The 12,500-nt window shown below is 47.8% G+C and overlaps 1 protein-coding gene across 1 annotated transcript in view; it reads right to left on the reverse strand.

Moving 5' to 3' along the window:
* LOC135519837 (regulator of G-protein signaling 22) overlaps positions 1 to 12,500 on the reverse strand; it is a 36,542-nt gene that overhangs the window by 2,984 nt on the left and 21,058 nt on the right. The window contains exons 12-18 of the mRNA XM_064945044.1: positions 11,062 to 11,256; positions 10,800 to 10,892; positions 8,508 to 8,680; positions 5,979 to 6,141; positions 4,959 to 5,123; positions 1,961 to 2,029; positions 1,505 to 1,666 (exon numbers count right to left, since the gene is read on the reverse strand). Coding sequence (XP_064801116.1) covers positions 1,505 to 1,666; positions 1,961 to 2,029; positions 4,959 to 5,123; positions 5,979 to 6,141; positions 8,508 to 8,680; positions 10,800 to 10,892; positions 11,062 to 11,256 — 1,020 coding nt within the window. The remainder of the gene's footprint in view (positions 1 to 1,504; positions 1,667 to 1,960; positions 2,030 to 4,958; positions 5,124 to 5,978; positions 6,142 to 8,507; positions 8,681 to 10,799; positions 10,893 to 11,061; positions 11,257 to 12,500) is intronic.

Below are 12,500 nucleotides of genomic sequence, written 5' to 3' on the forward strand. Positions count from 1 at the left end.
CCAGAACAGAAGGTTTGGTTCAGTCTTACCTCTGGACCTCCAACCAGAACAGAAGGTTTGGTTCAGTCTTACCTCTGGACCTACAGCCAGAACAGAAGGTTTGGTTCAGTCTTACCTCTGGACCTCCTTCCAGAACAGAAGGTTTGGTTCAGTCTTACCTCTGGACCTCCTTCCAGAACAGAAGGTTTGGTTCAGTCTTACCTTGTACCTCTGGACCTACAGCCAGAACAGAAGGTTTGGTTCAGTCTTACCTCTGGACCTACAGCCAGAACAGAAGGTTTGGTTCAGTCTTACCTTGTACCTCTGGACCTACAACCAGAACAGAAGGTTTGGTTCAGTCTTACCTCTGGACCTACAGCCAGAACAGAAGGTTTGGTTCAGTCTTACCTCTGGACCTCCAGACAGAACAGAAGGTTTGGTTCAGTCTTACCTCTGGACCACCAGCCAGAACAGAAGGTTTGGTTCAGTCTTACCTCTGGACCTACAGCCAGAACAGAAGGTTTGGTTCAGTCTTACCTCTGGACCTCCAACCAGAACAGAAGGTTTGGTTCAGTCTTACCTCTGGACCTACAGCCAGAACAGAAGGTTTGGTTCAGTCTTACCTTATACCTCTGGACCTGCAGCCAGAACAGAAGGTTTGGTTCAGTCTTACCTCTGGACCTCCAACCAGAACAGAAGGTTTGGTTCAGTCTTACCTCTGGACCTCCTTCCAGAACAGAAGGTTTGGTTCAGTCTTACCTTGTACCTCTGGACCTACAGCCAGAACAGAAGGTTTGGTTCAGTCTTACCTCTGGACCTACAGCCAGAACAGAAGGTTTGGTTCAGTCTTACCTCTGGACCTCCTTCCAGAACAGAAGGTTTGGTTCAGTCTTACCTTGTACCTCTGGACCTACAGCCAGAACAGAAGGTTTGGTTCAGTCTTACCTCTGGACCTACAGCCAGAACAGAAGGTTTGGTTCAGTCTTACCTCTGGACCTCCTTCCAGAAGGTTTGGTTCAGAACAGAAGGTTTGGTTCAGTCTTACCTCTGGACCTACAGCCAGAACAGAAGGTTTGGTTCAGTCTTACCTCTGGACCTACAGCCAGAACAGAAGGTTTGGTTCAGTCTTACCTCTGGACCTCCAGCCAGAACAGAAGGTTTGGTTCAGTCTTACCTCTGGACCTCCAACCAGAACAGAAGGTTTGGTTCAGTCTTACCTCTGGACCTCCAACCAGAACAGAAGGTTTGGTTCAGTCTTACCTCTGGACCTCCAGCCAGAACAGAAGGTTTGGTTCAGTCTTACCTCTGGACCTCCAACCAGAACAGAAGGTTTGGTTCAGTCTTACCTCTGGACCACCAGCCAGAACAGAAGGTTTGGTTCAGTCTTACCTCTGGACCTCCAACCAGAACAGAAGGTTTGGTTCAGTCTTACCTCTGGACCTACAGCCAGAACAGAAGGTTTGGTTCAGTCTTACCTTATACCTCTGGACCTCCAACCAGAACAGAAGGTTTGGTTCAGTCTTACCTTGTACCTCTGGACCTCCAACCAGAACAGGATGTCATTCTCCAGGAAGTCTCCCTTCAGCGAGACGAAGCGCCCGAACTGATGACACGTGACGGGGTTGAGCAGGGCCCTCCGGAGAGCCAGGATCTCCCCTGCAGAGGTCATCCACGTCCCCTTGACCTGCTGCAGGAGAGGAGCGGTTAAACACGCAGGAACAATCAGCCGGGAGGCTTTAAGGTGAGGAACAACTCAGAGAGGAAGAACATTGGTCATAGAAGTCTCCAGATATGATGTTCTAGATCCATGGATGGGCAACATTTTAGAAAACTAGAATAAATTATAATGGACCTATATATTTTTTCTGACACGCCAAAATAGATTTTGACAACCTAATTTCTTCCCAAATACGATGTGAAAAAAGGTTTTCCTAGTGTTGCTCTATGACGTTCAAAAGATTGACAGAGGACCAGAGATCACCTTCCACACCTCTCTCTTGTTCCTGTGTCGCTGGTAGACCTGGTCGGACACCCCGTCTTCACCCCGAGGCTGGAAGAGCAGCAGTCAGAAACACAGTATGACTGGACAGAGCAGCAGTCAGAAACACAGTACAGCTGGACAGAGCAGCAGTCAGAAACACAGTACTGCTGGACAGAGCAGCAGTCAGAAACACAGTACAGCTGGACAGAGCAGCAGTCAGAAACACAGTACAGCTGGACAGAGCAGCAGTCAGAAACACAGTATGACTGGACAGAGCAGCAGTCAGAAACACAGTACAGCTGGACAGAGCAGCAGTCAGAAACACAGTACAGCTGGACAGAGCAGCAGTCAGAAACACAGTACAGCTGGACAGAGCAGCAGTCAGAAACACAGTATGACTGGACAGAGCAGCAGTCAGAAACACAGTACAGCTGGACAGAGCAGCAGTCAGAAACACAGTACAGCTGGACAGAGCAGCAGTCAGAAACACAGTATGACTGGACAGAGCAGCAGTCAGTCAGCTGGACAGAGCAGCAGTCAGAAACACAGTACAGCTGGACAGAGCAGCAGTCAGAAACACAGTACAGCTGGACAGAGCAGCAGTCAGAAACACAGTGACTGGACAGAGCAGCAGTCAGAAACACAGTACAGCTGGACAGAGCAGCAGTCAGAAACACAGTACAGCTGGACAGAGCAGCAGTCAGAAACACAGTACAGCTGGACAGAGCAGCAGTCAGAAACACAGTACAGCTGGACAGAGCAGCAGTCAGAAACACAGTACAGCTGGACAGAGCAGCAGTCAGAAACACAGTACAGCTGGACAGAGCAGCAGTCAGAAACACAGTACAGCTGGACAGAGCAGCAGTCAGAAACACAGTACAGCTGGACAGAGCAGCAGTCAGAAACACAGTACAGCTGGACAGAGCAGCAGTCAGAAACACAGTACAGCTGGACAGAGCAGCAGTCAGAAACACAGCAGTACAGCTGGACAGAGCAGCAGTCAGAAACACAGTACAGCTGGACAGAGCAGCAGTCAGAAACACAGTACAGCTGGACAGAGCAGCAGTCAGAAACACAGTACAGCTGGACAGAGCAGCAGTCAGAAACACAGTACAGCTGGACAGAGCAGCAGTCAGAAACACAGTACGACTGGACAGAGCAGCAGTCAGAAACACAGTACAGCTGGACAGAGCAGCAGTCAGAAACACAGTACAGCTGGACAGAGCAGCAGTCAGAAACACAGTACAGCTGGACAGAGCAGCAGTCAGAAACACAGTACAGCTGGACAGAGCAGCAGTCAGAAACACAGTACAGCTGGACAGAGCAGCAGTCAGAAACACAGTACAGCTGGACAGAGCAGCAGTCAGAAACACAGTACAGCTGGACAGAGCAGCAGTCAGAAACACAGTATGACTGGACAGAGCAGCAGTCAGAAACACAGTACTGCTGGACAGAGACAGACTACAGCAAGACACCTCTGGTCCTCTGCAGTATCTACACCTCTCTGTCTCTCTGTCTCTCTCTGTGTCTCTCTGTGTCTCTCTGTGTCTCTCTGTGTCTCTCTGTGTCTCTCTGTGTCTCTCTCTGTGTCTCTCTCTGTGTCTCTGTGTCTCTCTCTGTGTCTCTCTCTGTGTCTCTCTCTGTGTCTCTCTGTGTGTCTCTCTGTGTGTCTCTCTGTCTCTCTGTGTCTCTCTTTCTCTCTGTGTCTCTCTGTGTCTCTCTGTGTCTCTCTGTGTCTCTCTGTGTCTCTCTGTGTCTCTGTGTCTCTGTGTCTCTGTGTCTCTGTGTCTCTCTCTCTCTGTCTTGATGAGGTAATGTACAGAGGTTTCACATGGCAGAGCTGATGTCTCTACAGTACCTAGCCTGGCTTAGGGCCGTAGCTATACTGTACACATAGCATTCAACAGTTAGAAGGCCATATAACATATAGATATGTATCTGGAAGCCAGTTTCCCTCTAATCAGGGACTGATTTAGACCAGGAAGCCAGTCCCCCTCTAATCAGGGACTGATTTAGACCAGGAAGCCAGTCCTCCAATCAGGGACTGATTTAGACCAGGAAGCCAGTCCTCCAATCAGGGACTGATTTAGACCAAGAAACCAGTCCTCCTCTAATCAGGGACTGATTTAGACCAGGAAGCCAGTCCCCCTCCAATCAGGGACTGATTTAGACCAGGAAGCCAGTCCTCCTCTAATCAGGGACTGATTTAGTCCAGGAAGCCAGTCCCCCTCTAGTTAGGGACTGATTTAGACCAGGAAGCCAGTCCTCCTCCAATCAGGGACTGATTTAGACCAGGAAGCCAGTCCCCCTCCAATCAGGGACTGATTTAGACCAGGAAGCCAGTCCCCCTCTAATCAGGGACTGATTTAGACCAGGAAGCCAGTCCCCCTCTAATCAGGGACTGATTTAGACCTAGAAGCCAGTCCCCCTCCAATCAAGGACTGATTTAGACCAGGAAGCCAGTCCCCCTCTAATCAGGGACTGATTTAGACCAGGAAGCCAGTCCCCCTCTAATCAGGGACTGATTTAGACCTAGAAGCCAGTCCCCCTCCAATCAAGGACTGATTTAGACCAGGAAGCCAGTCCCCCTCTAATCAGGGACTGATTTAGACCAGGAAGCCAGTCCCCCTCTAATCAGGGACTGATTTAGTCCAGGAAGCCAGTCCCCCTCTAGTTAGGGACTGATTTAGACCAGGAAGCCAGTCCTCCTCTAATCAGGGACTGATTTAGACCAGGAAGCCAGTCCCCCTCTAATCAGGGACTGATTTAGACCAGGAAGCCAGTCCCCCTCTAATCAGGGACTGATTTAGACCAGGAAGCCAGTCCCCCTCCAATCAGGGACTGATTTAGACCAGGAAGCCAGTCCTCCTCCAATCAGGGACTGATTTAGACCTAGAAGCCAGTTGATCGGTCAGTAGTCCGGACCTCGTAGGTCAGGTTGTAACCCCCCTGATACAAGCAGATGGAGAGCTGGCTAGATGAGACCCTGGACTCCTACCCTGACTCTCTGCTGCTGTCTCTCATTGAACTCCGGCGTCGCCAGGAAGACAGGCAGCCATTTTGTTTCTATGTGGTTCCTGATGATCCCCTGAATGTCCACCAGGACAGGAGCACACAGACGGTCATGGAGCAGTCTCCCCCAGCCACCCGCCAGACGCATCACCTAGAGGAGAAACACACACACACACACCACACACACACACACACCACACACACAGACGGTCATGGAGCAGTCTCCCCCAGCCACCCGCCAGACGCATCACCTAGAGGAGAAACACACACACACCACACACACACACACACACACACGGTCATGGAGCAGTCTCCCCCAGCCACCCGCCAGACGCATCACCTAGAGGAGAAACACACACACACACACACACCACACACACACACACACACACACACACACACACGGTCATGGAGCAGTCTCCCCCAGCCACCCGCCAGACGCATCACCTAGAGGAGAAACACACACACACACACCACACACACACACACACACAGACGGTCATGGAGCAGTCTCCCCCAGCCACCCGCCAGACGCATCACCTAGAGGAGAAACACACACACACACAGACACACACACCACACACACACAGACATACACACCACACACACACACACACCACACACACACACACACACACACACACACACACACACCACACACACACACGGTCATGGAGCAGTCTCCCCCAGCCACCCGCCAGACGCATCACCTAGAGGAGAAACCCACACACACCACACACAGACACCACACACAGACACCACACACACACACACAGACGGTCATGGAGCAGTCTCCCCCAGCCACCCGCATCACCTAGAGGAGAAACACACACACACCACACACAGACACACACAAAAACACACAGACAGACATGCACAAAAACACACAGGCGCGCACACAGACACACAGACAGACACACAGACAGACATAAAAACACACACACACACACACACACACACACACGCACAAAAGCACACACACCATCACAGAAGAGACTGACGTTACCTCCTCCTGTTGTTGTCTGGTGGCAGGACTGTCAGGCCCAAAGAAGTATTTTCTATTGAGGTATTTGTCCTTAATGAGTCTGGACTTGTCCTCTCTCTGGGCCTTGTCTTTATGGGGGATTCTCCTGTAATTCTCTATGTCCTGCCAGCAAGCCAGGTGTATACTGTAGACACACACACACACATCAGAGCTATAGACATCATTGACAACTGAGCTATAGATCATTAAGATCATTGAGGTAGAGATCATTAGGATCATTGAGGTAGAGATCATTAGGATCATTGAGGTAGAGATCATTAGGATCATTGAGGTAGAGATCATTAGGATCATTGAGGTAGAGATCATTAGGATCATTGCGGTATAGGTCATTAGGATCATTGAAGTATAGATCGTTGAGGTATAGATCATTAGGATCATTGAGGTAGAGATCATTGAAGTAGAGATCATTGGGATCATTGAGGTATAGGTCATTAGGATCATTGAGGTATAGATCATAAGGATCATTGAGGTATAGGTCATTAGGATCATTGAGGTATAGATCATTAGGATCATTGAGGAAGAGATCATTAGGATCATTGAGGAAGAGATCATTAGGATTTGAGCTACAGACCATCAAGATCATTGAGGCATAGATCATTGAGGTATAGATCATTAGGATCATTGAGGTATAGATCATTAGGATCATTGAGGTATAGATCATTAGGATCATTGAGGTATAGGTCATTAGGATCATTGAGGTATAGGTCATTAGGATCATTGAGGTATAGATCATTGAGGTAGGGATCATTGAGGAAGAGATCATTGAGGTATAGATATTAGGATCATTGAGGTAGAGATCATTGAGGCAGAGATCATTGAGGCAGAGATCATTGAGGTAGAGATCATTGAGGCAGAGATCATTGAGGTAGAGATCATTGAGGCAGAGATCATTGAGACAGAGATCATTGGGATCATTGAGGTATAGATCATTGAGGTAGAGATCATTGAGGTAGAGATCATTGAGGTAGAGATATTAGGATCATTGAGGCAGAGATCATTGCAGTATAGATCATTGAGGTATAGATCATTGAGGTAGAGATCATTGAGGTAGAGATATTAGGATCATTGAGGTAGAGATCATTGAGGTCGAGATATTAGGATCATTGGGGTAGAGATCATTGAGGTAGATATATTAGGATCATTGAGGTAGAGATCATTGAGGTAGATATATTAGGATCATTGAGGTAGAGATGACTGAGGTAGAGATCATTGAGGTAGAGATCATTGAGGTATAGATCATTGAGGTATAGATCATTGAGGTAGGGATCATTGAGGTAGGGATCATTGAGGTATGGATCATTGAGGTATAGATCATTGAGGTAGGGATCATTGAGGTAGAGATCATTGAGGTATAGATATTAGGATCATTGAGGCAGAGATATTAGGATCATTGAGGTAGAGATCATTGAGGCAGAGATCATTGAGGTATAGATCATTGGGATCATTGAGGTATAGATCATTGAGATATAGATCATTGAGGTAGAGATCATTGAGGTAGAGATATTAGGATCATTGAGGCAGAGATCATTGCGGTAGAGATCATTGAGGTAGATATATTAGGATCATTGAGGTAGAGATCCACTGGATGTCATAAGGTGAATTCACCAATTTGTAAGTCGCTCTGGATAAGAGCGTCTGCCAAATGACTTAAATGTAAATGTAGATCATTGAGGTATAGATGACTGAGGTAGAGATCATTGAGGGAGAGATCATTGAGGTAGAGATCATTGAGGTAGAGATCATTGAGGTATAGATCATTGAGGTATGGATCATTGAGGTATGGATCATTGAGGTATAGATCATTGAGGTATGGATCATTGAGGTATGGATCATTGAGGTATAGATATTAGGATCATTGAGGTAGAGATATTAGGATCATTGAGGTATAGATCATTGAGGTATGGATCATTGAGGTATGGATCATTGAGGTATGGATCATTGAGGTAGGGATCATTGAGGTATGGATCATTGAGGTATGGATCATTGAGGTATGGATCATTGAGGTATGGATCATTGAGGTAGGGATATTAGGATCATTGAGGTGTAGATCATTGAGGTATAGATATTAGGATCATTGAGGTAGAGATCATTGAGGTATGGATATTAGGATCATTGAGGTGTAGATCATTGAGGTAGAGATCATTAGGATCATTTAGTTTTTTACTGACATGACCAGGGATAATGATTTGGTCCCTATAGATAAACACGACACTTGTTTGATAGAAGGTGTGTTCATGACAGAAAGGTCAGGTCTAACAAGCAGCATGGTGTTGTGGTCACCTGGCCACACATAGCGTATGTCATGTAAAATAAGCCTGCTCTATCTACAGCTAGAGGTTCACCTGGCGGTGTTGTCCTGTAGGAAGGATGTGAAGTGTATCGATCTAGAGTTTCACCTGGCGGTGTTGTCCTGTAGGAAGGATGTGATGTGTATAGATCTAGAGTTTCACCTGTAGGAAGGATGTGAAGTGTATAGATCTAGAGTTTCACCTGGCGGTGTTGTCCTGTAGGAAGGATGTGAAGTGTTGTAGCTCCGTGCGGTGTCCTAGCAGAGAGCCCAACCTGTACCCTCTGTACCTCTCTGGGACGGCAGACCACATAGCTGGAGACCTGGCGACCTCTAGTGGTGGAGGAGGGGGCCTGCAGGCCTGGGCCACAGCATGCTGAGAGAGGAGAGAGAGAATCTCAAATTGTACTAACCCCTCCTAACTTCCTTCTGAAGGTTGTGAGGAGATAGGAAACGAGGAATCAAGGAAATTCAACTGAGAATCCCCCAAATCCTTACTGGAGATCTAGGCCCACATTTGAAAAGCTTCTCGGAGTAGAAGTGCTTCATCTATGATCAGTTTTGTCTTTCAGATCAGCACTTCAGGGGGGACTTGATCCTAGATCAGCATTTCAGGGGGGACTTGATCCTAGATCAGCACTTCAGGGGGGACTTGATCCTAGATCAGCACATCAGGGGGGACTTGATCCTAAATCAGCACATCAGGGGGGACTTGATCCTAGATCAGCACATCAGGGGGGACTTGATCCTAGATCAACACTTCAGGGGGGACTTGATCCTAGATCAGCACTTCAGGGGGGACTTGATCCTAGATCAGCACATCAGGGGGGACTTGATCCTAGATCAGCACTTCAGGGGGGACTTGATCCTAGATCAGCACATCAGGGGGGACTTGATCCTAGATCAGCACATCAGGGGGGACTTGATCCTAGATCAGCACATCAGGGGGGACTTGATCCTAGATCACCACTTCAGAGGGACAGGGGGGACTTGATCCTAGATCACCACTTCAGCGGGGACTTGATCCTAGATCAGCACTTCATGGGGGACTTGATCCTAGATCAGCACTTCAGGGGGGACTTGATCCTAGATCACCACTTCAGGGGGGACTTGATCCTAGATCACCACTTTAGGGGGGACTTGATCCTAGATCACCACTTCAGGGGGGACTTGATCCTAGATCACCACTTCAGGGGGGACTTGATCCTAGATCACCACTTTAGGGGGGACTTGATCCTAGATCAGCACTTCAGGGGGGACTTGATCCTAGATCAGCACTTCAGAGGGACAGGGGGGACTTGATCCTAGATCACCACTTCAGCGGGACAGGGGGACTTGATCCTAGATCACCACTTCAGGGGGGACTTGATCCTAGATCAGCACTTCAGGGGGGACTTGATCCTAGATCAGCACTTCAGAGGGACAGGGGGGACTTGATCCTAGATCAGCACTTCAGGGGGGACTTGATCCTAGATCAGCACTTCATGGGGGACTTGATCCTAGATCAGCACTTCAGGGGGGACTTGATCCTAGATCACCACTTCAGGGGGGACTTGATCCTAGATCACCACTTTAGGGGGGACTTGATCCTAGATCAGCACTTCAGGGGGGACTTGATCCTAGATCAGCACTTCAGAGGGACAGGGGGACTTGATCCTAGATCAGCACTTCAGGGGGGACTTGATCCTAGATCAGCACTTCAGGGGGGACTTGATCCTAGATCAGCACTTCAGGGGGGACTTGATCCTAGATCACCACTTCAGAGGGACAGGGGGGACTTGATCCTAGATCACCACTTCAGAGGGACAGGGGGACTTGATCCTAGATCACCACTTCAGGGGGGACTTGATCCTAGATCACCACTTTAGGGGGGACTTGATCCTAGATCAGCACTTCAGGGGGGACTTGATCCTAGATCAGCACTTCAGAGGGACAGGGGGGACTTGATCCTAGATCAGCACTTCAGGGGGGACTTGATCCTAGATCAGCACTTCAGGGGGGACTTGATCCTAGATCAGCACTTCAGGGGGGACTTGATCCTAGATCACCACTTCAGGGGGGACTTGATCCTAGATCACCACTTCAGAGGGACAGGGGGGACTTGATCCTAGATCACCACTTCAGCGGGACAGGGGGGACTTGATCCTAGATCACCACTTCAGGGGGGACTTGATCCTAGATCAGCACTTCAGGGGGGACTTGATCCTAGATCAGCACTTCAGAGGGACAGGGGGGACTTGATCCTAGATCAGCACTTCAGGGGGGACTTGATCCTAGATCACCACTTCAGGGGGGACTTGATCCTAGATCACCACTTCAGTGGGGACTTGATCCTAGATCAGCACTTCAGGGGGGACTTGATCCTAGATCACCACTTCAGGGGGGACTTGAACCTAGATCAGCACTTCAGTGGGGACTTGATCCTAGATCAGCACTTACTACTCAGACTGTTACATAGATCATGCATTGGAGCGTTGAACTTCAATAGAGCTCACCTGTTCCAGTCTGTGTAGAGCCTCCTCGTACAGCGTCTTCAGTTCTCCGTAGGGCTCTGACTCCACCTGGCGAGTCTCCTCCCGTACAGCCACCTGAGAGAACGCGCAGTAACAATGAATCCACGACATCAAACATCCAGACCAAAACACACATCTTACGAATCTGACTAAAGAGAGATGCACGAACAGGAGAGTCTGTCCGTTTCGGCAGATAAACTATAGCGTGTTTAAAAAAACAAACTTTAACGATAAGGGCTCACACCTTCTGGAAGGTGTCTGTGTCCCTGGTGGTGAGCAGCGTCCAGGCCTCCAGGAGGAGGGTCAGAGTGTGTTCCTCCACCCAGTCAAACAGCTCCTCAAACGGGGGAGTGAGACCGGTGTACACCCTCTCTCTGCTCTCCTCCTCCACCTCAATGCTACTACGGGCAGCACTGCACACGTAGGTTGAATACAGCAACTGGAGGGGTTAGAATGAGAACCGTAACTAATGGGTCAGACGATCATCTTCATCATCTTCATCACTATCATCATCATCATCACAACTGGAGGGGTTAGAATGAGAACCGTAACTAATGGGTCAGACGGTCATCTTCATCATCATCATCATCACTCTCATCATCATCACTATCATCACCACCATCATCATCATCACTATCATCTTCATCATCATGACTATCTTCATCATCACTATCATCTTCATCATCATGGCTATCATCATCATCATCATCACTATCATCATCATCACTATCATCATCATCATCACTATCATCATCTTCATCACTATCATCACATAAAATGCCTTTAATGCAGGGCTCATTAAATGTCTTTAATGCAGGGCTCATTAAATGTCTTTAATGCAGGGCTCATTAAATGCCTTTAATGCAGGGCTCATTAAATGCCTTTAATGCAGGGCTCATTAAATGCCTTTAATGCAGGGCTCATTAAATGCCTTTAATGCAGGGCTCATTAAATGCCTTTAATGCAGGGCTCATTAAATGCCTTTAATGCAGGGCTCATTAAATGCCTTTAATGCAGGGCTCATTAAATGCCTTTAATGCAGGGCTCATTAAATGCCTTTAATGCAGGGCTCATTAAATGCCTTTAATGCAGGGCTCATTAAATGCCTTTAATGCAGGGCTCATTAAATGCCTTTAATGCAGGGCTCATTAAATGCCTTTAATGCAGGGCTCATTAAATGCCTTTAATGCAGGGCTCATTAAATGCCTTTAATGCAGGGCTCATTAAATGCCTTTAATGCAGGGCTCATTAAATGCCTTTAATGCAGGGCTCATTAAATGCCTTTAATGCAGGGCTCATTAAATGCCTTTAATGCAGGGCTCATTAAATGCCTTTAATGCAGGGCTCATTAAATGCCTTTAATGCAGGGCTCATTAAATGCCTTTAATGCAGGGCTCATTAAATGCCTTTAATGCAGGGCTCATTAAATGCCTTTAATGCAGGGCTCATTAAATGCCTTTAATGCAGGGCTCATTAAATGCCTTTAATGCAGGGCTCATTAAATGCCTTTAATGCAGGGCTCATTAAATGCCTTTAATGCAGGGCTCATTAAATGCCTTTAATGCAGGGCTCATTAAATGCCTTTAATGCAGGGCTCATTAAATGCCTTTAATGCAGGGCTCATTAAATGCCTTTAATGCAGGGCTCATTAAATGCCTTTAATGCAGGGCTCATTAAATGCCT

This window comes from Oncorhynchus masou, chromosome 29 (genome assembly GCF_036934945.1).
Source record: "Oncorhynchus masou masou isolate Uvic2021 chromosome 29, UVic_Omas_1.1, whole genome shotgun sequence".
Lineage (NCBI taxonomy): Eukaryota > Metazoa > Chordata > Actinopteri > Salmoniformes > Salmonidae > Oncorhynchus > Oncorhynchus masou.